The sequence below is a fragment of the Poecilia mexicana genome, unplaced genomic scaffold (genome assembly GCF_051168715.1).
Source record: "Poecilia mexicana isolate PSO_F unplaced genomic scaffold, ASM5116871v1 scaffold_23, whole genome shotgun sequence".
Taxonomy (NCBI): domain Eukaryota; kingdom Metazoa; phylum Chordata; class Actinopteri; order Cyprinodontiformes; family Poeciliidae; genus Poecilia; species Poecilia mexicana.
This window is the reverse complement of record NW_028263392.1, coordinates 4,718,083-4,744,579: the sequence shown is the minus strand read 5'-3', so window position 1 is coordinate 4,744,579 and position 26,497 is coordinate 4,718,083. Positions and strand designations below refer to the sequence as shown.

The 26,497-nt window shown below is 40.1% G+C and overlaps 2 protein-coding genes across 3 annotated transcripts in view; both read right to left on the bottom strand.

The window, feature by feature from the left end:
• The window catches only part of LOC106907485 (copine-8), a 74,955-nt gene extending 66,625 nt beyond the window's left edge, over nucleotides 1-8,330 (bottom strand). The window contains exon 1 of the mRNA XM_088003366.1: nucleotides 7,669-8,330. Within this exon, the coding sequence (XP_087859492.1) occupies nucleotides 7,669-7,766 (98 nt within the window). The 5' untranslated portion in view covers nucleotides 7,767-8,330. The remainder of the gene's footprint in view (nucleotides 1-7,668) is intronic.
• A 6,400-nt stretch (nucleotides 8,331-14,730) lies between these two features.
• LOC106931400 (kinesin-like protein KIF21A) overlaps nucleotides 14,731-26,497 on the bottom strand; it is a 33,254-nt gene continuing 21,487 nt past the window's right edge. For both annotated transcript variants that reach the window (XM_088003074.1, XM_088003075.1), the window contains 23 exons: nucleotides 26,380-26,491; nucleotides 26,106-26,294; nucleotides 25,807-26,006; nucleotides 24,937-25,044; nucleotides 24,779-24,847; nucleotides 24,529-24,674; nucleotides 24,314-24,458; nucleotides 23,183-23,377; nucleotides 22,977-23,078; nucleotides 22,352-22,517; nucleotides 21,093-21,156; nucleotides 20,163-20,217; nucleotides 19,846-20,060; nucleotides 19,510-19,683; nucleotides 19,098-19,130; nucleotides 18,434-18,570; nucleotides 18,273-18,357; nucleotides 18,095-18,184; nucleotides 17,848-18,006; nucleotides 17,607-17,724; nucleotides 16,849-17,019; nucleotides 16,572-16,768; nucleotides 14,731-16,499 (listed from right to left, as the gene is read on the bottom strand). In XM_088003074.1, the coding sequence (XP_087859200.1) occupies nucleotides 16,442-16,499; nucleotides 16,572-16,768; nucleotides 16,849-17,019; nucleotides 17,607-17,724; nucleotides 17,848-18,006; nucleotides 18,095-18,184; nucleotides 18,273-18,357; nucleotides 18,434-18,570; nucleotides 19,098-19,130; nucleotides 19,510-19,683; nucleotides 19,846-20,060; nucleotides 20,163-20,217; nucleotides 21,093-21,156; nucleotides 22,352-22,517; nucleotides 22,977-23,078; nucleotides 23,183-23,377; nucleotides 24,314-24,458; nucleotides 24,529-24,674; nucleotides 24,779-24,847; nucleotides 24,937-25,044; nucleotides 25,807-26,006; nucleotides 26,106-26,294; nucleotides 26,380-26,491 (2,988 nt within the window). In that variant the 3' untranslated portion in view covers nucleotides 14,731-16,441. The remainder of the gene's footprint in view (nucleotides 16,500-16,571; nucleotides 16,769-16,848; nucleotides 17,020-17,606; nucleotides 17,725-17,847; nucleotides 18,007-18,094; nucleotides 18,185-18,272; nucleotides 18,358-18,433; nucleotides 18,571-19,097; nucleotides 19,131-19,509; nucleotides 19,684-19,845; nucleotides 20,061-20,162; nucleotides 20,218-21,092; nucleotides 21,157-22,351; nucleotides 22,518-22,976; nucleotides 23,079-23,182; nucleotides 23,378-24,313; nucleotides 24,459-24,528; nucleotides 24,675-24,778; nucleotides 24,848-24,936; nucleotides 25,045-25,806; nucleotides 26,007-26,105; nucleotides 26,295-26,379; nucleotides 26,492-26,497) is intronic.

Sequence of the window (26,497 nt, the reverse complement as noted above, 5' to 3'; positions counted from 1 at the left end):
TCATTAGCTGCAGACATCAAAATGAACAGGAATAAAGATGTAATATATCTCTGTGTGTAACAAATCAACATAAGATATCCATTTACATTTTGAGTTGAGTTTGAGTTCCTTCTTCAATAGTCATATTATATATCAGCACAAATATTTCCCCAATCAACATCAAACCTATAGCACTGACAAAAATGAGAGTCACGTTTAAAAAGTGAGTGAGCGTTGACCAACATGGACTCCTACACTTTGAAACTACTACCAAGACACATTTTTTGAACCCATTGGGACCGAGGCAGTCGCCTGCCCCAGACTTCAGGCCTGCACGAACAGAACCTTGTTTGACCTCTTTCCGTTCTCCCAAACAGCGGAAACAAAGCGTGAAACAAAGAGCAATCAGGTGCACATCACCATAGAAGCAGCACAGTCTGCAGCCTGCACCTGCTGTCTCATACGTTTCAGTCGATACAAGACATTATAGTGGGAAGGGAAGCAGTAAAAAAGGGGAAGGCCTTTTATACTTGCTGTCACTCAGCATTAGATAGGGAAGCCAGAAGACGACAAGTGATAAACAGAGAGTTATTACCGCCAACAGATTCAGTCTTTACTGGCAGGGCAAGGGTGTGTGACAAGAACCGGGCAGAGGTAAATGGTATTGGAAGCCAGTGGATGAAAGGGTTTAGATAAAACGCAGGATCATCCATCTGTCAACCCATGATGGACACTTGGGGCTTTTTGAATGATACAGCAGGCTGTGGGTTGGTCAAGACAAAAAAAAAATAAAGTACATACCCGACAGTTTATGTACAAATCCGTTTTCACAATGAACAGGAACACACCTCCTGTCTTTTCAAGTCAGTGCAGATGTTGACGTGCTTCGACAGCAGTTCTGTTAGCACATGCCAGTTGCTAAAACCAATTCAATGCCCTCAAACTCTCAAGCCAATGCAACTGAGCCCACACTACCAGGGATACTCTTCGAAACAGAGACTTTCTGCTGCCCTAGCATCCGTCGTTAGCATGCTAATGCTAGCTGAGGTTTGGTGCAAGAAAACGGACAAATGCAAAATTATAAAAAAAATATACATGGTACATTCATGTTGATCAGCTAGAAAATAAAAAAGCAATCCTACTTGGCATATATTCATTACACAAAGGAAAAAAGAGAACCATTTGGTGAATTATGAATGATTCTGAAAACATGACCAAAACTGTTTTGGGACAACTTTAGCCGGGGCATTACTTTTGTGGCGGGGATTTGGGGGTAGAAACTGAGAGCCTCTGCTGCAGACTTTTTCACAAACAAACAAAACAAAAAAATTACAATCTGAAAAATGTCCATGGTAGCAGCTTGCACGTACTGTACAATCAATCAATGTTAATCTTATCTGCTGAACTCTGGTTTCTTTTTTAGTGGCAGGTGAAACGCTTTAACTAGTCCTGTTAAACCTTACTAGCATCTAGTTCCCCCCATCTAGCATCAAAACTGGACAGCAATTCCTATATGTTGGTCGTATCCGTTTATTTCCTTTAAATAAATTGAAAGAAATAAACGGATCCCACTGAGAGCTGATTTCAATGTTGAGGCAACATGTGGACGTCATTGAGACATGAGTCAAGCTTGGGTTTTTACATAGTGCTCTAAGCTTAAACATTTATGTGATGCATTTATATATCCTCGATCCAACAATAAGTCTGTAAATCATGCAAAATATATGAAAGCGCAAACTGGAAATGGAGCACTTGTGCTAAGCATGGCAGCTCTGCGGCCAAATATTGCACAACTATAATAACATTCAGTCAACATTTTTAAAGGTGAATATTGCTTTCGAGAAACTGGCAGTTGAGAAACAAAACGTTTCAAGGGAAAAATAATCAAAATATAATCATTCTTAGGCTTTGAAAATGTCATAATTTATAGAGTTTATTACAATTACCACCGAATTATTAATTTTTCTTGCATTAAGTTTGTTTTTTTTTCCCCAGGGTACAGAAAGCAACACAACATTGGCTAAAGCCCAACAGGAAGTCGATTCTTTACACAAAAGAATAACTAGACTGCTTCGTTTCTTCTGCATAAGGTCGGCATGAAACTCAGAGCAGACCGCTCACTTTATTCAAAGAAGCAGTGCTAATACCCTCAGACGCTCTTGTATACTCTACTAAGATTCAACAGACCAACTTCTGGTAATATTAAAGAGATTGTATTCCATGCAGATCCAATTAAATATATGAAGTTCGTGGAGTAAACAAGACTGAGTTTGAAGTATTTTTTTTTTAAATCTGTACCACGGACTCATCCCGAGTTAGGCCTCCTTCTTCCCTCTCAGACGTCACAGAAAACTGGATACAGTGCAGGCTAATTAAAAAGTGCACCTGCGTAACGGACACAGTTACTTAAGAAGCAATATCAAGAAGTGATCAGCCCACATCTGCGCCCACCGAGGACTGAGCTGGCCGCATGAATAGGCTCTGCTTCAGAAACTTTATCAGCTTCACTTTTTTTTTTTCATATATTGAAAACACTTATTCTGACTAACAAAAGACAAAAATCTGGTCCAATCAATAACCATAATGGAACACAAGCATTTGAGCCAGTTGTCAGTGGCTTTACTGTCCCCTGGCTCCATCATGTAGGTGGGAAAAGCTACAGTATATCAAGCAGTAATTCTTCTTCTTCTTGCACGACTCTGTGTACAGTACGTGTGAGCAGACCTTTTAAGCATGTGTGGGTTTTTCTCTTTTTTCTTTTTTTTTGTGCGACGCAGTAGGCAAGAGTTGGCAGCGTATCGATCCCCAGCAAATACCCCAGGTTCTCCCATCGATTAGCAGAAACCCTTGAGCCTTACAGCGGAGCGAAGCGCTAACCTCATCTCCCCAAAGAATCTAAACATTATCTGAATTAGCCGCCAATGAGAGATGAGAGGACTTTTGAAGCGCCTTATGCCACCACTTACAGAAATCACACAAGAGGAGCTACTTCAGAGTCTGGTTTTGTCCCAGACTTGTTTGGCTGCATTTTAACAAGTGCTCAAGTGAATAGCATGTTTGTATATTTATTGGAAGTAAAAAAAAAAAAAACTATTAGCTTGGGTTATGGAATACCTGTTTTCTGAAACTGAGTTGCACCGCTTTTTAAATCTGAATGCATTTATAAAAGCAAGGCAAAATTCACAACTCTTGTACATTTCCAGATTTTCTCAAAATGCATGCTGCAAACTTCAGCGTATTTTGCTGTTGTTTTTACCTGATAGAGGAATACAAAATAGCATTTAGCCTGCTTTATCTTGATCCCTTTGAGAAACATGTTCACCTCCTCGCCTGTGGGGGCGCTGGATTAAGAGTGACTAAAGCAAAACGACACAAAAACCTCTAAAGACGACATGAACGCGACTTCATTCTTTACAAAATGTAAACAAAAATGGAGTGGTGCCAGATTGTTGTGGTATTTCTCCACAAGCCGTTTCTAAAGTGAGAGCTAGACTAGCACGTTTGTTTTTGTTTTATTTAAACTCCAATACTCTGCGCTGTAGTCCACTTCTTGCTTTTGAAGCAGTCTCTGGGTCACATACGCATTCAAACCGTTCCAACGTCCACTTCAACTGAACTGAGACCTAGGTTTTTAGGCGGACTGGAGTTTGCGTTCGATTGCGAATTCCCACGTCCCCAAACGAAACGGCCAAAAATATGTCAAAATACGTCTGTCTGCCAGCTAAGCTAACAGGCTGGGCGAGGAAGGCAGCCTGTGAATTAAAACACATCTGTTTTCACTTTTTTTTTTCTCTCACTCTCCAGTTGTGCACTATTTTGTGTTGGTCTGCCACACCAAATCCCAATAAAGACTATTAAATTCTGTGGTTCTAATGTGACAAAAGTTAAAAGATTTATGTGAGTCAGCTACCACTGAATATCACTGCAGCCACACAAATATCACAGTCTGATATGACTGGTCATGTACAGTATGTTGTTTTCTCCTGAAGCGTTGCCTCCTCTGTAAAAGTTCTCACTCCAACACTCCCCCCTACACACACAGAGGGAAACTTAGAAGTAACCATGGCGATATCCGACACAGCCCACTGTGACCAATGGCACTCAAACAAATACAAAATAGAGCGCACAACTTGGGGAAGGAAAATGAACCTTTCGTGCACAAAGACGGGCAGGCTCGCACCCGGCCCGTAACCATGACGTTCCTGGTCCTCCTTCAGGTTGGAGGTAGGAGGAGCAGGCATCTGAGGCGCTTTCTGCCCCCGTCGGGGCTGACTCAAGCATGAACAAACTCCGCCAAGCATGTTCGCATATTCTACAAGAAGATGCCTTGATCCCTCTGTTACTAAGGAGATGGTGCAGAAAAACCCTGCAGGGATACAGTAGCTACAGTATCTATGGGACAAAAGTGGGGAAACGAATGAGTTTCTTTTTTTTTTTTTTTCCCTTTAAAGCCCTGAAGCCACATTAGAGAGTTGGTTTTTTTAAGGAAGCATTCTTGAGTCATTCATAAAGCAATTACTCAAACTGGATCTCTATGCACAGCCATACAAATGGCTTTCAACCCCCGATCTAAAAATAGCTGGACGAGAAGAAATGTCATGCTACCATCATTATTTTAACACCGTGTTCCACTGTTTCAGGGTTGACTGACACTCTATTAATGACCAGCCCACACTGCAATCTCTGCTATAAATTAATTGCATTCAAGAGAAAGGATCTGACTCACATGTTACTTCGATAAATTGTTTCTTTCCCTAATGGCTTTTGTAAGGAGTTTGTTATGTCATAAATGGCAGGCAACTTGAACAAAGAGCAAGTATTGGATATTTTTTCCCCCGTGAGGACACTAATGCATGAGATGTAGAGGAAAAACCACATACAGAAAAATTATGGAAATAGATGAGGTGATGATAAATAATAAAATTTTTTTGACATGGATCCTGTACAAGTCCACAACAACAAAAAAACAGAAGAGGAAAAATGTTCAAATGTCACAGCCACATGAAAGTCCACATCCCTCAAACAAATACTTTGTTTAAAGCATCTTTTTTATCCAGTTTCAACATTTAGTTGTCATGGATACACACCTTACATCAATTAAAAGGGAATCTGACTAACCAGAAATAAAGTTCAGCTGTCCCTGTAGGATTTTCTTGACATTTGCAGCATTTAGCTAAAGCTATAATTAGCAGAGAGGTGACAAAGGATCAGAGGGATTTGGTTGTACAAATGCATCAGTCAGGAGATGGGTAAAAAAAAAAGAAAAAAATCACCAAAGCATCTTCTTTTTAGAATGGTTTGTATTTTAATGTCTACAAATTTTTTAAAATTTATTGTATGTTTTAGGGATGCACGATATGAAAATCTGAACCGATATCGATATCCGATGTTGGTATTGCTTCTTATTTACAAATATTATATACATTTTACAACCCTTTCGACATCTTGAAATAAAAACGAGCCCATTGTTGACTTTACCATTGCTTCAGTTACACTCCTAACAATCGTGCATCACATCACATGACCAACGTTCTCCACTTCCCCTGCAGAATCAAACGGCAGCAACTTGGAAATAAATATCGCTTATTAATATCAAGTACAGTTGAATTTCTCGAATCAATTCTGACATAAAAAAATTAAAAATAAATAAATAAAAATTATGTTAGTGCCAACATATCGTGCATCACTAATATATTTACTTTAAGAAGTAGGGCTAAAGCTACAGGAGCCAATCGACCGGCTGATTTGGATTTTGACCAGTACCGTTTTATTTTTAGCTGCTAAAAATAGCAGTAAAATTGCTAAGTAGGTAACAGTGGGGTGTCTGTTGTTAACAGCTCACATGCAGACGTGACCTGGTCTGTCAGTCAGCCCTCTTTCATGGCAGAGAAAAAGGGGGCAGTGGGTGCTTTACAGACCTTTGTGGAGGTAGATGAGGTCGACGGAAAATATCGGTTTCACATGCCAAAAATTAAGAAAATCGGGGGCCAATAAATTGAACCTAACATCCAGTTAAGGCATTTATTTTCATCATATTTATTTAGATATTTTTACAGAAAAAAAAATTACAAAGCTTACATTGGCTAAAACTTTGCAGGAGAAAAACCGATTTCCAAACAGTCACCATAACAACATTGGGGACAACAAAAAGCTACACCACACCCACAGAAAAATATGGAGGTAATATAATGATCTGGGGCTGCTTTTCATAAAACTAAGTGATACCAAGAAAAACCAGTCAATTCTACACTGAAAACATTTAGGTGTCTGCAAAAAAGTTGAAAATGTAAAGTATTCTATTACACATTTAGATCCTAGACAATTCTGTTAAAATAATTGCCTTAAAAATAAACCTCCAGGTTATCATACTGTGAGAATTTAATACCACTCTAAGCCGACTTTCAGGTTTCAGTTCAGCCAGATCAGCAGTTTTTAATGTAAACAACAAGAGGACGATGTGGGGAATCAAAACAATGTTGAATAACTCTGTCAATGGAATCTGAGCCTGTTTAAGCAAGAGTCGAGTTTTGGCTTGATCTTCCAGGAAACAGACTCTTACAAAGTCAAACTGTTCCTGTCCTAGAGATATAAATGTTTACTTCTTGACTAAGATTGTTGTTCTTCCATTCCTGTGTAAGCGCAATAACATCTAAACTCTAAATTTCCTTAAATACTAAATGACACTCGGTAAGATTGTGGCTGTTATTTTCATTTTTAATTTCAACTTAGTGAACAGAATTATAATTGTTATTTGCCAAAGTGATTACTGGAGCTGTGTTTTGCAAGTGATTTGTCTTGTTAATGAGTAAATCTAAGGTTTACCCATTAAATTTCACAGTTTAGCTAAATGGTTTATAAGGTAATGTTGATTTTGACTATTTGTGTGCCTGGAATAAACTAATGTATATACGATGAGACTAAAAAAAATGAAGTAGGAGTATTCCTAATAAAAGTTGGTTAAAATAAATAAAAACTACAATATGGAGGGGTTGGGGGAAGCACTCTTCTATAAACCATTACCTTGACACGTAACAGTATCAACAAGCCAGTGGAGCGAATAGAGTCCCCTCCACAGGTGGGTTTTACTAAAAAAAAACTGTGAAAGGGGTCACGACATTACGTTTTTCTCAGGAATAACCCCCCTGAACGGGAAACTCCCCCTATAAACCATGTCATGTCATACATGAGGCCGTTTTAATTCACTACTATGACCTAAAAAAATGCGAGCATCAACAAAACAATGCTCGTGACATCACTGTAAACATTTTCTAAAGACGTGACAAACAAGTCTCACTACGTGCGTTTTTGACAAATCTTAATAAACACGCCAGAGTAACGAAATAGTGCATATTTAGCGTTAAAATATGAATGTGCTATCGTTATAAGGATAAAATACTAACTTTAGTGAACATAAACGACTGTTTTTCTTCCAGTTGTAATTAAAAGTCGTTTTTTTCAACAGCGCTGAACTCGAGTAAAAGTGCCAAACTACTGTGTCACTTCTTGAAGGTTTCAGTCACACCTTTATGGTTCATAAAATTATTCACACCTTGGTTGAAACGTTTGGGTTCAATACAAACTTGCCAGAGTTGTAAGCAAATAAAGTCCACAGCAGCGTTCCCCCCCGTTTCCCCGTAAGCATGTCAGAAAAAAAGCAGGTAAAAAAAAAATTAAGAGCCATTCGCCTACCTGCAGGACACCGTGATTTCAACTTTGGTGGCAGGAATAGACGGGTTCAGCGGGTCGAAGTCGCCTATCGACGCCATGTTTAGGAAAGTGTTGTTCATGGTTTCAGTTTTTGCGAGCTTTTCCTTCTTTTCCGTTCCTTCAGTCCAGCCCCTTTTTTTTGTTTTTTTTACGAGCGACGGAGGAGGATAAATAGCGAACTGTGCGCGCGCCTCCTCGGCGAGAAGTGGAGCAAAGGTGCCACAGAGGATGAGAGGAATGAGGAGCTGAGAAATATGATGTCACTTCACTCTTTCTCTCCCCTCCTCTGTGTGCTTATCCCCCTGTTTCCAGCTTTCTTTTCGTGCTCTTCAACCCCCTCCCATCTTTTCCTGGCTCCGTCTCTCGATTCCGATTCACTGCTGTTCAACTGACTTGTATTGAGCTAATTGAAATTCAGCTGCCCTTCTGTTTTTTATTGGCGTGGAAGTGGCGACAACGGTACAATCAGCAATAAATCAAAGGGAATTCGTTCTTCATGCAAACTCCTTCCTGTGAGCACGTGCCTGCGTGTGTCACACTTTTCAATGGTCTCATTCACACCAGTTCAATTCATTTTGATTCAGTTCCAGTGAAGGCTGCTGGCTAGAAGCCCCAGTTACCACATTCTCCAGGGCCGACTCAACATTTTTTATGAAACCCAGGGCAACGGTGCACTGCTGCCCCCCCACCACCACCACTCCCCGCCCTCAACGTTATTTCATCTTATGCTGGACCCCTCGACTTGCCATCATTATTTACTTAAAAAATAAACAAAAATCTATCTTCTAGCTAAGTAAAAAGTTTGGATGACAATAATATTCCTCTAATCCCTGACTTTCCAAGTTAAAATTCCAACTCCAGACAGCGCTCTTATAACTTGTCTCGAAATTTAAAAATCTGAGTGTAAAGAGAACACTGTATAAAACCTTGGTAAAATAAAGGAATTATTTTCTACATGATGCATATAGAAAATACATGCATCAGGTTGAATGGAGGCTTTTTATTAGCTTGGAAACTGCTGATCTTGAACGGTTCAGTGAGCGACTCGTTTGAAGAAACGCTTCTTTTTATTTTGACACCAAAATGAACGTTGAGAAATGTTGGAGTGGCACATTACGAGGACACTGTTTTCATGAGGGACCTCAGGTACTTTGAGCCATTTCTGGGAATGTCCATGATGTCAAGAGCAATAAAGCCCAGGGTTTCTCTTTTGATGCGTGTTTGCATACAAGTAAACAGAGAAAAAGGAAGGCATGTGGAACATGAACGGATTAACTGAAAGGAAAAGAGAGCGTACTTAATGTAACGTCATCAGGGAGTAACAAAAACAGAATTTTCCTTTTTCTGGGGTTTTTATTGGACCGCCAAAAAAAAAAAATCCTTAAAATAATTTGGGAAAAAGTACAAAGCAACCGTGTGCTTCATCAGTTTGCGAGTGTGTGGGTTATGTTTAGATAATAAAGTCACTGGACGGTAATATAAAACATCCCCTGCATTACTCAGTGTGTTTACTGCGTTTCTAAATATAGCCGTCTCACACGCTCTCTGACACGCCCTGGGTTTGATGAGTAGCGTGGTGGTGGTGAAAACCATTACAGCACCTTTGGGCAAACGTCATGCCCCCGCCTTCTGTTCTTGTGGGGGTGGACGAGTTCACTCCTGGCTACACACACAAGAGGCCAGGAAATTAGCATGGACTCATTGGCTTACTGTATATAAGCCAATACAGAGTCTCTTAGACTTAGAGTCTCTTTGGGACTCTAAGTCCCAAAGAGAGGGAAAATCACACGGAAAGGATGAAATCATACAGCCAGCCAAGACAAGATGGAGTTGTATGGGTAACACAGACCTCCCTATACGTAGGGGCAATATTCACCTGGAATTCCCAAGAAGACATGAAGGTACTTGAACTCAAGTTCTGGAGGGAAAAACTTTCTCTAAACATGGTAAAGTCCACTTTTTTCATATCAACAACCATTGCCTACATGTCAGACAACGAGACCTTCATCCTGGTGCCGTCACACTTGGCTACAAACCACTTCATTGCAAGCTGAAGGCCGTTGCCAGAAAGACATCAACACCTGACGATTGCCAAACCTGAGCGACCTTTCCACAAACATAACTTGAGATTCACCAAAAGAAGGATTGGGAACACGTGGAAGTCCTTAGGAATTCCATCCTGCACTAAAAACAAACTTGACTTTGTGTAAATGTAGGTCTTTCTATGGGGTGTACAAGGACCGGCTTGTCCTTGTAAATAACGTTTACTTAGTGAGAATTTCACTTGTGTTAAAAGTTATTTGATTGTACTCACCACTGTTTGTCTCTGAGTTCAGATACTCCACCAAGGACAGGTGTCTAAGAGGAGCCGGCCAAGCACTTCCTGTTTTTATGAGGGTCATGATGTCATTGATTTCATCACTGGGCAAAACCAAATGGAGGTTTAATTTTTGGTATGGGGTTATTTGTTGTTGTTAAAGTAACCTTTTGAGCTACAATGAATGGAGTGCTGCATTTCAAAAACAATTTCTCAAGTGAGTTTGTAAATTAGATTAATAGTCGTACTCCTGTTTCTTTCTCTTTTTTTTTCGATTGCTTTATGTGGTTTTACCTTCTTTCTGACGGTACAAACACCTGATGAAGCTCAGGTGTTTCACACTAGTGAGACTTTGGAAAAGTTTAAGCTGGAAAAATGGAAGAGATTTTTATTTTTATTTTTTTATTTTTTTACTGTTTTGCTTTCCTTGTAAACAAAATTATTGGAGAATGCAAATCAGAATAAAACCGACCAGAAAGAAACTCCGAAACATTACCTGCATTGTTTTGGAAGTAGCAAAACATTGCAGGAACCTTAATATAAATTTCCTAATTATTCTGAGTAGTTCATTCTGCTAAAACAAACTTTATCCCTCAATTTTGTGATTTAAAAAAAAAATCACAGTTTTAGATTCTTCTGCAGCTCACCCATGCCTAATTGTTGCCTGGGTAGAGATGATGTAGCATGGTGCACTCACTCGTCTACTCAGTTCAGCTGCAAAACCCTCTTGATTTAACAGACACTGACACCTACATATTTATTACTGATGTGCAATTATACAAAGAGATCCACTGCAGACAGTTCCATTCCTAGAGCCTCATCCTGTCAGCTGGAGCACATGCTTGACCTGCTCACTGTCAGCTGATTCTCTCTCTTGCTCTCTCAATAATATCCCCCCACCTGATCATCGGTATTCACATCCCACCTCTTTCTTCCAGCTCAGTTTTTTTTTTCTTTTTTTCAAATGAACGTAAAACGGTGAATTAGGCACAGATGCCGGGTCTGGGAAGATGAAATGCAGTCCTCCAATTTCACGCTGAAATCCTTTTGCAGACATGTCACTGATGCTGCTCTCTCATATCTGTGTTGTTGGCTCCTCTGGGAGTGGGACAGGGCTTGGACTTTGGGAGAGCAGCGCCACGGCTCATCGGTTCAAGCGCTGGTATTTTTAGCAGGAGGATTCGCTCAGAGAACGTCCTCAACCACCTGCCTCCGTTACCTTCCCGTTATATTCTATTTCAGTCGCAAAACGGTCGCCATGGCTCCAATACGTCTAGTAACCAGGGATACTGGAAACAAGCGTTGAATCTGAAACGAAGTGAACTCGGAGAACTCGTGTCAAGTGCCACAAAAAGTCTTAAAAGTGTGGCTTGCATGTGTTTTTCCATCCCGGAATGAAAAATTCGTAGACTGACCTTTCGTCTGCAATTATCCCACCAAACCCATTTCTGCATCCTGTCAAGAAGCACCCCCCACAGCATGATGCTGCCACTACCATGGGATAGTGGCAATATTACTTTTACGTCACACATAGCGTTTCATCCGAAGTTCAAAATGTAAAATTTTGGTTACATATGACATTTTAACTCAAATTTTTTACATTAAATCCTTTTAATATTTATATTAAACTGATAAATGTGACAAAATGCGAGAAAAGAGGTAGCATGAATAATTTCTAGCAAAATCTTCAACACACGAGTGTCTAAAAACATCAAAGCACAAGATAAAGCCAAATCTCCTCCACTGTTTCACACAGGAAATAATCAAAATTGATCGTATTCTATATAAATGCCTGCAGCGGTACAAATGTCATTGATTGAACGGTGAAACAAGAGCATCTGGTCAGACCCAAGCATCACCAATCAATGTGTCCACTGAACAGATTACAGGGGGATATATTATCGAGAAGGACTGTACACTGCGCTACTATTAAACTGGAAGGGAAACTTTCGGCCCACGCAGGCTGTCTGAGAAGGAGTTATTGATTTCTTGGAAAAAACTGATAATAAAGGCTATGTTCCAGCAGTTAGGCCATTATTTAGTTCCTCCACATACTAGAAAAATCCTGTCAAGGCACAAAACCTGGTATTTTTCTAATAAAACTCTTTTACAAATTTGTTTTTTTCTTCTTCTTCTTCTTCTGTTGTTAGTCAGAAGGTACAAGTAAACAAAGTGATTCATGACAAACAGTTTTGACAAGACCAGACAAAATTTACAGCAGAACACTAAGTTCAATGAACGAATTGAAATAAGAAAATTAAAGAGTATTGTAAAAAATAAATAAAATAAAGTCCATTGTTTTCCCCCCATTATTTTCTGTATTTTCTTTTTTCTTTTTTTTTTACTTCCACTCAACTTTCTATGAGCATGTTGTAACTTTTTCAGAATATTCTAATTTTGTGAGACATTGAATTTTGGGTTTTCATTATTCTGTCTCATAATTCGGCAGAATTATGAGACAGAATCTACGTATGTTTGATAAATTAAGAATCTGAGTTTCAGTTTCCAAAATAAACCAAAATATTAAACTTTTTTTTCCAAAGTATTCTAATTTCTTTGAGCTATGCTCATATCTATTACACATAAAGCAAAATCTACACAAAGGAGTCTTGATCGCCTTATGTGGTTCTCTCCACTAGTTGCTTGGCAACATCATGTTGGGGGTCCATATGACTGTATAGGTTTTATTCATGTGAAATCCACGTGCTGCTCAATAAAAACATGCGATTCTATTCTGGCTCGTCTGTTTATAGAATAGCGCGAAAGTTCCGTTGGGAAGGTTTAGCGACAAACTGACGGTGAAATTTGTTGTAAGGAAACCCAGTTTGAAATATTTGGTTCAGTTCAACAATTGATTGTTGTTGCTTTAAAAGAAGCCCACAGTCAGTGGCGCAACTGCACATTATTCAGGTGGATGCGAAAACATAAATTGGCGCCCCCCCCCCCCCCCCCCCCAAAAAAAGGAAGGAACGTCAGCGTAGAAAACATAGGCTCGCTCCCCCTCCACCCCCCCGAGGCGAAGATACGTTAAGGGGTGAAACTCGCGCTAGATTTACCTCATTATGTGCGTGAGGTGAAGGAGTGTAAGGCGCGCTGAAGTGTATGGAAAAACATAATCAGACCCTCCAGACGGGGTTTTGGCGCCCCCTATGGTGCTGCGCCCCTATGCGTTGCATGGGCACTGGCACTTTTTGCGCCAGTGCCCAAAGTTGACTAAAATCAATCATGTTTAACTCCAGCTGTTGTGTTAAATCTCAGCAGTCAAACATGGTAGTGAGAGTGTGATGCTCTGGGGATTATTATGCTGATTCAGGACCTGGAGAGATTTTAGGAGCATAAATGGTTACACAGGATTTTTTAAAATTACTTTTACAGCTTTTTATTTGTAAAACACACACACACACACACACCCCCACACACACACACACACACACACACACAAATTCGCAATATGCTTGAGTCCTTAAAAGGCCTGTATAAAGTAAAAAAAAATTAAGCTTCACATCAACTAATAGTTATTACCTCATCAAAACATGCCTTGAGTGCTGCCTTCATTTTTTTTTTTTGAATGCTGAGGAAATTGTTTAATCTCCCATGGCAACCATTCAGCTGTACAAAACGCCTCGGTGGACCTAGCCCCGCCTACAGAGGCACAGCTCCTCCTCACTACATGGCTGGAAAACATGTAACACTGCCCTTTTAAAGTTTTTATAAACAATATGCATTTCTTTACATATTTGTTGAAATTGTCACTATGTCATCACAATATAACGTGTGAGAAAACCAAGCTCCTCTGCCTTCTCCATATGATCCTATCTGCAGAAATACACCACGCTCTATCTGAAATAACCAATCACAGCAAGGAAGAGGGTCTTAGAGCTGTCCATCAAGCTCATCTGGGTGCTACTCAGCGTGCTAATGGTGGGAAAACAACTTACCTTTACCGGAAACTTGGTTAGCAAAACAGCAGTCCCTGTCACTGGTGTTCATGCTAGCTAGCTGTTCCCTAGCAGAGAGCAAGGAGGATGACGTGTGATTGACAGCGCTCCTGTGTAAATATCAATGTTATTTTAATTGAAATGCCACTCTTGCTTACGTTTTGAATGATAGACAAGCTGCAAATTCCAGCTGACTACCATTTTTATTGCACTGCCTCTAAAACAGAGCATCAGTGTTCATTTAGTTTATGAGCTGCTTGGTGAGGACGTACATCATGAACGCAAATCTGCTTCTTGCTCTGATGGGTTGAAAATCTCGCACCACTTAAATATCACGGCTGTTTTGATTTGTTATTCCCTGTCAAAAGCAGGATGCATTATTTATTTTTACCTGAAAGCACTTATTAGGAGTAATGCTGTAAAACAGAACAGTCTGAGTAGCTCTGGGTCAATGTGATTCTTCCAAGCAGCTGAACATTAAATATTGATCGTTCCATCACTCACCACATTAGCTTTCGCCTTCAGGTGGAGTTTCTGACCCCTTTTTACCTTTCTCTTTTTTTCCCCTCCCGTTGTAATCTCAAATAATATTTCTACTTCAGTTCTAACTTTAAGAGGGATTGAATAAACGTTCATTTTCCTTGTAAATCTTACAAATTCAAGTATTTCTTTATGGGAAGGCAATAAATGAAGCGAAAGTCCGCCTTCTTCCTCAGTCTATTATTAAAGGAACACTGACCAACACTGCCACCGCGTGGCCATCTCACACACTGCTACACTGTTACAAAGCACTTTTTATCACAATTTATTTACACACTGTATCTGATATGCCCATTACAAGAAGCTGCGCACAGCAGAATCAGCGGAAGAAACAACAAATATATTTACACAATAAACTTAACTTTCAGCTCAACTTAGAAAATCAGAGGGAGTCTTCACATCTTGAGTTGCCTCGTTGATTAGTAAGGATTTAAGATCATCTAAAGCAAATTGCTGTCATTGGTACAGAAAACCATGATCCTCAATGCAATCTGTGCTAGAGAGCGCTGCCTCCAAAGAAGAGCGCAACGTTAGCGATACATCAAATTTCGACGGCACGTTATTAAAAAAACGTTTACCTGATCTTTTCCCAACAAAGGAAAGTCCTCAAAAATCACATCACAAGAATAAATAAATCAACGTACAGTTCAGGATTTATGACAGGCACTGAATAAACAACTGATCAAAGAGAAATCCATCCCGTCAATTCTGTGCAAATCATCGTCTATGACACACAGGGCAATAGATAGAACACATGTACAGTCACTAGTGATGCAGAAAAAATGGATAATAATCTTGGATTCAAGGAAAAAAAATAAATAAACAGTAGCATTTCAGAGGTCTTCCAAACATTTGATTCCGTTTGCGGTGACTGATTTGGGGATTTGAGCAGGTCGGATTTTTCAGCCGACAAAAGCCAAACCCGGGCAGAAACGAGTTCAGTCTTGTCTCTTTCTTTTTCTTCCTGGACGCACTTAGATATGTTTGACTCGTTCTACTGTGTCCATGTGAGCTGAAAAGTACAAGGTGCTTGATTCCATGAACGTACAGTATTTGCTTTCACATCGCTCAGATCACAAACGGCCTGTCGTTGACGTTCAGATGTTAAATAACGTGAAACAGAACATGATTCCAGGTTGATAGATTTCTCAAGATTGAAAAAAAAAAAAGAAAATAAGCTGCAGCCTTAATGAAAACAACACAGCCACAGTTAACAAGTCGATATTGTTTGCAAAACGAATTCAAAAAGGTATTCAAAATCTTAGGCTACAAGGCTAATTACCATGTCAAATTAAGCTAATTATCCCAGAGGGACGTGTTTTGTAATTTGAGCCTTTTATGCTTTCCTGAAAGCCTGAACTGTAAATATATCTTGAAGTAGTGCTATTCTTTTATCCTTTGATAAACAAAAGAAAAGAAGAAAAACAAATAGGAAAAACATGCATATTGATAGACCTTAAAGCATGTTTTTTTTAGAGACTTTCAGTGTTTAACTCCGGTGCATTTGGCAGTAACAGCTTCGAAGCAAATCTTCAGTAGTTTGGTCCTTTAACTGGGAACAAAAACATCACAGACACACAGACACACACACACACACACAAAATGACCTGTTCAGCATTGTCGGGAAGACATATAATACATCAAGTCAACACACAGGATACGATCACAGCAAACCATTTCCTTAACGCAGCTTCTTTTCTCTCAGCAGCTTTAAAAAGACTCCCTGATCAACCAAACAAACCGTCTTGTGGCCCCTGGAACTTCAGCATAGTTCATAGTGAGTTGTTCTGACCTAAAATATTAGCAACTGTTTAAACCTGGAAAAGTTTACTTCATCTAAGTTGGTCTTCCTGACACAGATCCCTGTGGGACACCAGCCATGGCTCAATGTCTCAAACTCAAAGAATAAAGCTAATGTTGACAAGTAGACAGTCCAATGTGTGTGGGAAGAGGCTGGGTGTCAGTGGAGTCCATCCTCCACGGAGCTCTTTGCTTCCCAGATTTTCACGGTCCGGTCACTATAAAACAGAAATGAAATAGTGAAACAATAGGAGATGATGAAAACATATACCACTTGTATGAGGACTTACTCTGAAGCTGTGAACAATTGGGTGCTGTTGGTTGCCAAGCCGTTGATGGGACTGTCATGACCTTGGACTTCACCGAGGGGTGCCAGTGAGTCGGCGTGCCAAAGGCGAAGCAGCCCGCCTCTGCACCCGCTGAGGAGCACCGGGGAGCCTGGTACGATGCCCAGAGCGCTGACCCAGTCAGTCTGGGTGCTGACCGACTGTAAGGTGACAACACAACCAGCTGTCAAACCCAGATCATATCGACTCCACCGATATCCAAACCGCGACATCGTCTCACCTGGACAAGCGTTTTGCTAGCCATGTCCCACTTCTTTATGTAATAATCTCTGGAGCTGCTATATAAGGCGTCTCTGTGAACGGCTAGAGACTCCACGCTGTCCTGGTGGGCGGGGTCAAACGTATAGCTGGAGCCGACGCTGCCCTGAGCACCTTCGGTCACCTCGAACATCTGGAAAAGCGGAGAGGGTTAGTGATGACCAATCTGATAACAAGGGGTGTAACGGAGTGATTCAGAAACTGTGGGTGCACCCCCTGGAGGGGCACTCGGTACCATGATGCTGTGGTATGAAAGGGAACATTTTTTACCTTTAAAAGTTTTTTTTTTTTTTTTTGCTTGTTTTGTTTTTACATACAGTGAAGTTTATTTGATTGAGTCAAAAATAAATATAAGTTAACCAATTTATTTCTCTTACAAACATATCTATTTTTAATGATTAAGATCTATGTACCAAATGGACTTCATGCTTCTTAAAATATAAACTATTTTGCTCAAAAAACTAGATCTCTTTTTGACAAAAAAAAAAAGGGTAGGGAATACATTTTTCAATTTTCCTTTCTGTTTTGCGTCACTTCAATAAAACTTAACCCGTATCTTTCTGAGATTAGTACCAATGTTTGAAGAAAGTACTGATTTAGTTAGATTTTTACTGTTTTTAGTTAATCTCACGGGGAAGCAAGCAGCTTTAAACGTTAAAAAACAAAATGTAAATACAGGAGATATTCTACTTTAATATTAATATTAACAATGATAATTACTTTGATTTGATGGTCTTTGGAGCCGGTGAGAACGACGTCCTGTCCATGGCCCAGCTTTTCAACGCTTAGACACATAACGGGTCCCAAATGGCCCGTCAACTTTCCGGTAGACACGAACCTTGAGAGAGGATAGTTTAATTAGTGCTTTGAACAAACCTTTTGATGGCAACATAATGAACTTGAGCTGCTGCAAATAGTTTGCATGACTGCAACTCTTAAAGCTCGACATGTGGCAGCGTACTTGCGAAGGTCCCACATGCGGACGGCGTTCCCAGCAGCAGCGTACAGAAACGAGCCAGAATTGTTGAGGGCGATCTGGTTTATCTGACTCTCTCCGGGTGGGATGGATAAACTCCGAGCAGACGAACACGTGTCCCCCGACCCCACCTGGCCTGATGATCTGATATTAAAATAAAAAAATAATAATAATAACTTGTCTAATAACTAGATCACTTATGATTTCATCTTGCATGAGCTCGTGTACTTACGTGAGCGTACGAATACACTTGGCGGAGTCTCGAATATCCCAGACCTTGACGTAAGCGGTGGAAACGGTGAAGACGAGACTGGAGGTGTACCTGTGATAAAAACAATTATTCAGGAGAGAATGCAATTTTGCAATGATTATCGTCAAAGTAGGTCATTTCTAAACAAAAATCACAATACCTGACTGAGACAACACTACTGGGATGATCTGCGAGGGACATAATCTCCTGGCCCGTCACCAGGTTCCAGACCTTGCAAGTCCGATCTGAGACAAAGATTTGCGTGCAATCTTAGGAGAAACACATCGACAGAATCTGATGTCGCGTTTTTCGGTCTTTTACCTTTAGAGCCAGTAAAAAGTAGGTCATCCGTTGCGTCCACGCAGAGAACAGGTTTGGTGTGGCCTTCAGCTACGTGGATGCACTGAATTCTGGTGCCGGTTCTGCTCTTTGGAGCTGCCACCGGATTTATCACACCTCTGAAAACAAGCATTACAGAATAATGAAATACAGATGTTTGTCATTCTGACTGACATTTTACTAACCAACTGCTTGAAAATGCCAAACTATGCAGAGATAGAGTCATAAAGGTCCTTCTTTAATAATTAAATTAATAAAACATTTGTTTCTTTTGTTTGGTTATTCAGAAGTCCATATGTTTTAATTACATTTGAGACTTTAGTGATCAGCTTTATTTAATCCTTCCAATTGATTACATTTTTTTAAAATAATCTGTTTAAAAAAATATATAATTCACAAAAATATTCTAGCCTATATTCTCCTGACTTACTTGAAATTTTATTAGAAAATAACTAAAAGCAAAATCAGATTTCAGCAACAAAATCAACTTTGGACCTTTTTTTTTTTTTGCATTCGTTTAGCGACCATGACAAATGTGTAATTCTTTTGCTGTCACATTAAAGTCTTTACTTTCTACTTTGTTGAAAACAAAAGGGCCAACCAGAAAATCTAACATAAATGATTCAAACCGATTATAGTACATTACCTGTGTCCTTCAAATACAGGGGATTCATCCAGCCTGAGAAAACAGGACAAAGTCAAATGTAACCTAGCATTCTTGCTACCTGTATTAGCTTAATAACACTTAGGAACAGAGCTGTAATGTAAATAATTTTCTATAATTTGTGTGTAAAGAAGGTTGTATTTAAACAATTTTAACATTTAAAAGTGATGTAAAACTGGAACATAACTTTTGAGCGTTAGCATGCTAATTTACGCAAAAGCTTAGGAAGCTTCATATTCCAGTTGTGTTCAATTAAACATAGATAAAATGTGAGCATCTTCTAGTACTGAAAATAGTTTGTATCTATATTGACAAGCAGCAGGCTGCATAAACGTGAAGCACGGCTACAGAAAAAAACCCTTTTACAGTTAGTTTGAGTAATATAGGTTTTTACATTGATTTGTACTCGCTGCCTTTAGTTTTAGTTTCTGTGGCGCCCACTGATGGTATCTGTGTGGGGGTTGCCATGGGAGACACGATGGGGCCTTTTTCTTGCACCTTCCTTCGGTTCAGAGGCGAACGCTCCAGCTGCCTCCTCTCCACCCCCGTAGGTGATCTAGATCCAGAACTAAAGACAAGACAACTCATCCGGTCAGTATTAAAAAACAAATAAATTTGGATACTCTTTTTCTCAAACTTCCTGCGTTCCCAGACTCCGTGCAAGGAACTCTCTTTCTGTTTCTCTTTGAGATTCCTGCCCTCCTCTGAAAAATATTGCCTCTGAACTTACATGCCAGCTGGCCTGACAGACAGCGCAGATGGAGATACGGCTCGCTCGCGGTCCGGGGCATGACCAGCTGCCTGACCCCACATGTCCGCCGGCCCTTCCAGGCGCTCGGCGAGGGGCAGCAGAGGGGCTGGGAAGTCTCCGGTGGGGGACTCGCAGGACAAATCCCCACTGCTGGCATACAGCAGCTCCATCTGGGTGGTGGTCCGCCGTCGAGCCTGAGGAGCCAGGATGGGTTGAAATATAAATAATCCAATTCACCAAGAGCCGCTGGCCAATGCTGCAAAATGCCGGTTTAAAACATGTGCATGATCATCTACCTTGCTTCTCGGCTTTGATTCGCCACATAACTTCATTAAATCTGACGACAGCGTGCTGAAACCCAAAACGTGGTGTCAGAGAAGTTGACATATAAAGAAATGATACAAGCCACTGTTTTTTTTTCCTCTTTAATTCAGTATTAGATTATAACATTTAGGATTATATTGACTGGAAGATTCCGGTTTTCACTTTCCTGTATCTTGCTAAAACCCTTCCAACGTTCAAATCCAAACTGCTTACATATTTTATTGGGATTTTATTTCACCGACCAACACTAAGAAGCATGTTTACTGTAAACACTTAATTACAAGATCCTATAAAAAACAGAATTTCTGGATTTATTTCTGTAATTTTGATAATTTTATGCTGAATTGCTTTACAGATTTCCACAGACTTGTCATAGTAGTGCTTTGTGTCACATTTCAGGCCCAGCTTAAGAAACTATGACTCAGTTAGATCTGAATTTGAAGTTGTCTATTGACCAGACAGGTAGTGAAATGGCCCATTTGTGATTTTAATGTGCACTTATTGAGCCCAATACCAAAATACACCGGGATAAAACGGTGAAATCACAGCTGCAATGTGGCCAATCTAAGATAAACTCTGTCAATTGAAGATATAGCAAAGTGAAAACCGATGTACTTTATTATGAATCACTGGACTTTTGTCTTTTAGAAAATGGAAGATGGGTATAATTTGTTGTTTCAAACTAATTGGGCTGGCTTGTATTTTTTAAACGACTTGTATCTGTTGAGTCTGATGTCAAGCTGCAAATTCATAAATTCATAAATGAAGAAGAAAAAAAAGAGGAAATGCAAGATGAAGTTTATAGAATAAAAAAACAGTACACAATTTTCAACAATTTCTAGATATGTTTTTTTTTGCAACCCTGAGGGACACCGTAGTTTATGTTTTGTTTGTTTATTTACCTGCCATCTGTAGCAGGACTTGGAGTGGACTCGTCGCTACTGCTACAATCCCCGTTTTCTGCAGCTGGAGGCACAAAACACACACACACATACACACACGCAGGGGATTAATGTGTGTGTGTTTTTATTTCATCCAAAGGCAACACATATGTAAAAACACTGCAACTCAACAGTGACGCCATCTTCAGCAGCTTGGGACAAAGTCATAGGTCACAAAGATGAAGAGATGAAGAGAGGTCATTGGGTGTGGGATGAAGGGAAAAAGCGTAAGAGACAAAATATTCAAACACAGAAAAGAAAAAAAAGAAAAAAACAAACGCACAAACACAGACAGCTGTGGACAGAGGATGTGCAGTCGGTTTAGGTTTTTACTGCGGTTAAGTTTTAGTCCTGAGATTGGACTGGACCAGGAAGTGGCTGGCGAACCATGCAGGTTACAGCGGAGTTACTCGACGCGGGTTAGTCTAATACAGATGCACACTTCAAGATTTCTTACAATTTTACATCTTATATACTGTAACGCAAAATAGGAAAAGGAAACTTTTAAATAAGTTCAACTCTGACTTAAACTTTGGTCAGAAATAACTAAAATAGAATGAAATATCTAAAGCTAAAGGATATTTTTTTTAACTATAGCGCTCCTGAGAGGTCCTTTTCAAATAAATTTTAAAAATGCAGCTTAAAAAGTGTTTTTCTACAGAAAAGGGGGCAAACAATGCAATTTTTCTAAAAAATAAGTAGATAAATAGTCGAAATGGAGAATTTTCTTCTGAGAGAACATAATCAAAATGCAGGTTTGATTTATGAAATACTGACTCCATTTATTCCTCTCCACTACAAGACAAGTTTATTATGAGGCTTCTTCCTTATTTTTAGTCATTATAATTTTTTTTTTGATGGAAATCATGTAGTGTGCACATTCAGCACCTTGCTCTCTCAAACACAGTCACATTTCTATTCATATCTCTCACTCACCTGGTAGCAGGAACCCTAACTCTGAGATCACACCAACACAACAGAAACAAAAAAACAAAAAACAAAAACAAACAGAAATTAAATCGAATTCAAAGCGGACAAATCGGCTGCGCTTTAATTTGTACTCATCGTTTTTTTTTTTAATTTGTTGTTTTTTTTCTACTTTTTGAACTGGAGCGTGCAAAGTAAAGCGCAGGCGCTCGGTTAAAATCAAAAGATGATTGTGGAAAGGTTGATCAACATGCTGCCGGGTCGGCTACTGGGCGCTCGCTGGCGTTTCCAACCTTGCAGGGCGCTGCCCAGCAGGGCGTCCAGCTCTGGGTTGATCTCGGCCTTCTCCTTCAGCATGTGGAAGAGCAGCTGGTTCTGGGTGGCGCTGTTGATCTCCGTCTGCTTCAGCCGCCCCTCCATCACCTTCAGCTGGGAGTCCTTCTGAGCCGCCTGCAGGCCCTGGAAAAAACCCGACGATGTAGAGAGCATTTTTGAGCGTTTCTGGTTCCTGGATCTGAGGCATTCTCTCACCGGACCAATTAGGTTTTATCAAATCTAATCTGATGGACTTAATTCAAACAAATTGATCCGATTAAAGACTCGCTCGGCATTTTATCTAATTGGGAACCATGGCAACGAGGAAACAAAATCCAAACACATAAGTAAGAGTGAATATTCTCAATAGAGGTCAGAATTAAATCAAGCACCACTGGTTGTTTGGTAAATTCGAACAGGTCTGCCTCCATTCTCATGAATATAGTTGGGAAATTTCCGTGTTGAGACAGTTTTCTTCCACATACACAAAAAAAATAAAAAATATGGAAAGCATCCCTGCATCTATTGAATAATTCAGAAAGCTGGCCAAACTTTTTTGACAGCCAGTGGAAACAGAACAGTGACAGGAGGAAAAGCAGGCACCTTGCTTATGGCCATGGACATGAAGTTGTCCAGAAGGAAGCGGGCTTCCGATAAGCTGCAGGAGCTGATGACAGCGGTCACATCCACAGTGTCTCCTTCCTCCTGCAATAAAAACACAGTCAAGAAGTGGCTTTGGTGGAAGCTCAACAATGGATCTTGAATATTTAACTGCTAAGCTAATAGTTTGCTAATAGTTAATAAGTTACCTTGGCCTCCTCCATCTGCATGATGTTGGCCTGGCAGTCGGCGATGCTGTCGTTGATGTAGTCAATGTTGGCGGCCAGAGACTCCAGCTCCTCGTTCAGGGAAGCCAGGGAACGGTCGGCGTCGGCGCCGTCCGCCGCCAGCTTCTCTCTCTTCCTGGACACGCGCTCCCGCCGCCTGGTCAGCTCCTCTCGTTGCTGGAGAAACAGTGGGAAGTGAGAACAGTTGTGAAGTAGAAGGAAAATAGTGAATGCCTCACAGTATGTATGTATATATATATATATATATATATATATATATATATATATATATATATATATATATATATATATATATATATATATATATATATATATATATACTATATATATATACTATATCTTATATATATATAGGGCTTCCGATAAGTGTTATATATATATATATATATATATATATATATATATATATATATATATATATATATATATATATATATATATATACACACATACATACATACATATATATATAAATAAAAGTCTGAAAAGTGTGGCATGCTTTTTTTCTGCCCATTTTGCATCTATGGAAGCCTATTCCTGCCATTAAAGAAGAAAATAAAAGTCAAACAGGAAGTCATCATTTCAAGTTCAAAGTCATAGTTATAAGATTCAAAGTTATAACTTTGACTTTGTAAGTCATTATAATGAGATTCAGTCATAATTTCAACTTTCAGTCATAATTATAAGTCAGTGAATTTCAACTTTCAAAGCTATACTTTCTAGGTCATAGTTATGAGATTCAAAGTCACAATTTTGACTTTCTAAATCACAATTATATGAAAATGAAGCAAGAGTCCTAAGAGAAATAGACTTTCTATGTCATAATTCTGACTTTTAAAAATTCATATTCTTTTATTCACATAATTTATTATTTCAAAACTCTAAATTATGACTTCCTGTTGGGCTTTTATATTTTCTTTCATGGCAGAAATGGGTATCCATAGATCATAAACTGACTATATGCCACTTTGTTGGTGAGTAACAGAATCCCAATGAAACACATAAACAAGAGTTATTTTAGCAAGTCCACTGTAATTTCATAGTTTTATTTCCCCTTTTTCTACCTTCTTGGACTCATTTCCCCACCGTTACCTTGAGAAGGCGGTTCATGTCCGTCTCCATGTTGGAGATGGTCATCCTCTGCATGATGATGTCACTGACACGTCTCTCCAGAGACTGCCATTTGGTCCTGGCTGTGCGGTTCAGGTGAACGCCTCCCCTCCGTAGTGGGGAGCTCCTGAAAGAAGAGGCGACTCAGTCAGATCCCCCGAACTCTGTGATTGGTGGAGCGGCTCAGGTGGGCGCACCTCGCTCCGTTGGAAGAGCTCGCTCCGGACGTCTGCGGCCGTCCCGGTGTCGCCCGGGGCGAGGCTTCCTGAGCGAACTCAGGCGAGCTCAGCTTCCTGTTTGCCTTCCCCGACACGGGTCTCACCTGTCGCCTCAGAGCAGTCACCTGCAAACAGGAAGGAGGGAAAAACAAAAACAAAAAAAAAAGAGGAAATGTTCAAACCTGGTTGTGTTTTTAAATTGGCTTTCTTAATGAGCGGCCTAGTTAACCTCTTCGTTCTTCCTGCGAAGGATGAGCTCCTGTTGCCGTTTCTGGGCCTCCAGCTGCCTCACTTGGAGCTGAAACAGGACTCAAGTTTAGATTTCCAATATTTTCATCTTTTCCCATTAAACCAGTCTTCGTTTCTGAGGGTTTCGGTGTTTCTTGCCTCCGCTCTGCGCTGGTCCTTCTTCAGAGAGGCGATCTCTCTGTTCCTCCGGCACTCAGCCGCTCTGCTCCTCTCCTGCTGCTCCTTCATCTGACGCATCAGCGACACCTGGTGGACAGACACGTCAGGAAAAATTCAAACCATGTTAAAAATGTAATTAGTACGACAGAGTATAAGGGCCATACTAAGAAAAACAAATAAAATTATGAGAAGAAAGTCATTTTATGAGAATAAAATCATAGTATTACGAGAATAAAGCCGTAGCATTACAAGAAGTCGAAATAACGTGAAAATAAAAGTCATAGTAATACAAGAATGAAGTTGTGGTGCAGGCAAAATATTACGAGAATGAAATCTTACGAGAATGCTGTCAAAATAATGCAAGAATAAACTTGTAGTATTAAGAGAGTAAAGTCATAATATCACAAGAATAAAGTCGCAAAAATTTGAGTGAAGTCATGATATCATGAAAATGAAGTCGAAATGAAAATAAAGTCAAAATAATATGAAAGTAAAGTTGTATTAACATGAGAATAAGATCATGGAAGAATAAAGTCGTAACAATATGAGAATAAAATCATAACATAACTATTCTTGTAATACTACCATTTTCTCATTATTTAAATTTTTCCGTGTATGACTTTTCTTGAAATGTTCTGACTTTATTCTCATATTATTGCAACTTTATTCTGGTTGTATTGCCTTACTTTTGTAACATTATGACTTTACTCTCGTATTATTTCTACTTTATTCTCATATGACCTCATTATCAAAACATGACTTGATTCTCATAGTTTTATTTTCTCGTTTTCTTGATGTAAATCAAAAGAAGGCGCTGGCGCTGGTGGAATGGAAAGCGGGGAGCTTTACTTTGGTCTTCTTCATCTCGGTCACGTCCTGCTGCAGCTTCTTCAGCTGCTTCTCATACTGCGACTGGTTCTTCAGCAGGCGGGCGTGCTCCTTCTGGGCCGACTGCAGCTTCTGCAGCTCCTTATTCATGCTGCTCAGCTTCCTCTCGTACTCCGCCTTGATTTTTTTGGCCTTCTCCTCTGTGCCAGACTCCACCGAACCTGGACAAAAGAAAAAGAAAAGAAGAAAGAAATAAAAAGCTAAAAAGAAATATTTTGGACTCGGTTTTCAGGAGTTAAAAGTCGCAGCCTCTGCGTTACCCATGTTGTGCAGGACTTTGTCCCGCTCCAGCTGCGTGTCTCGAATCTTGTTCTGCAGCATCATCAGCTTCTGCTCGTACTGCTGCTTCAGGGTGTGGAGGCGCCGCTGGCTGTTCTCCAGCTCGTCGATCAGCTTCTGCTTGATGGCGATCTCGCACGTGATGTTGGCCAGGTCAGCCTGCACGTTCTCTGCGCAGAAAAAAACGCGGCGTCGGATAAAGTTCCATAGCCGTCGCGCGGGGGTTTGTCGCTATGTCGGCGCACGACCTCTCACCTTTCTCGTCCAGTTCCTCTGAGTCGGAGCCTTCGGACGTCTCCTCTCCTTCTATATCGAAGTCCTCCTCTTCTCCGTCTGCGTCTTCTCCATCCTCATGGCCGCTGGCGTCCTGCAA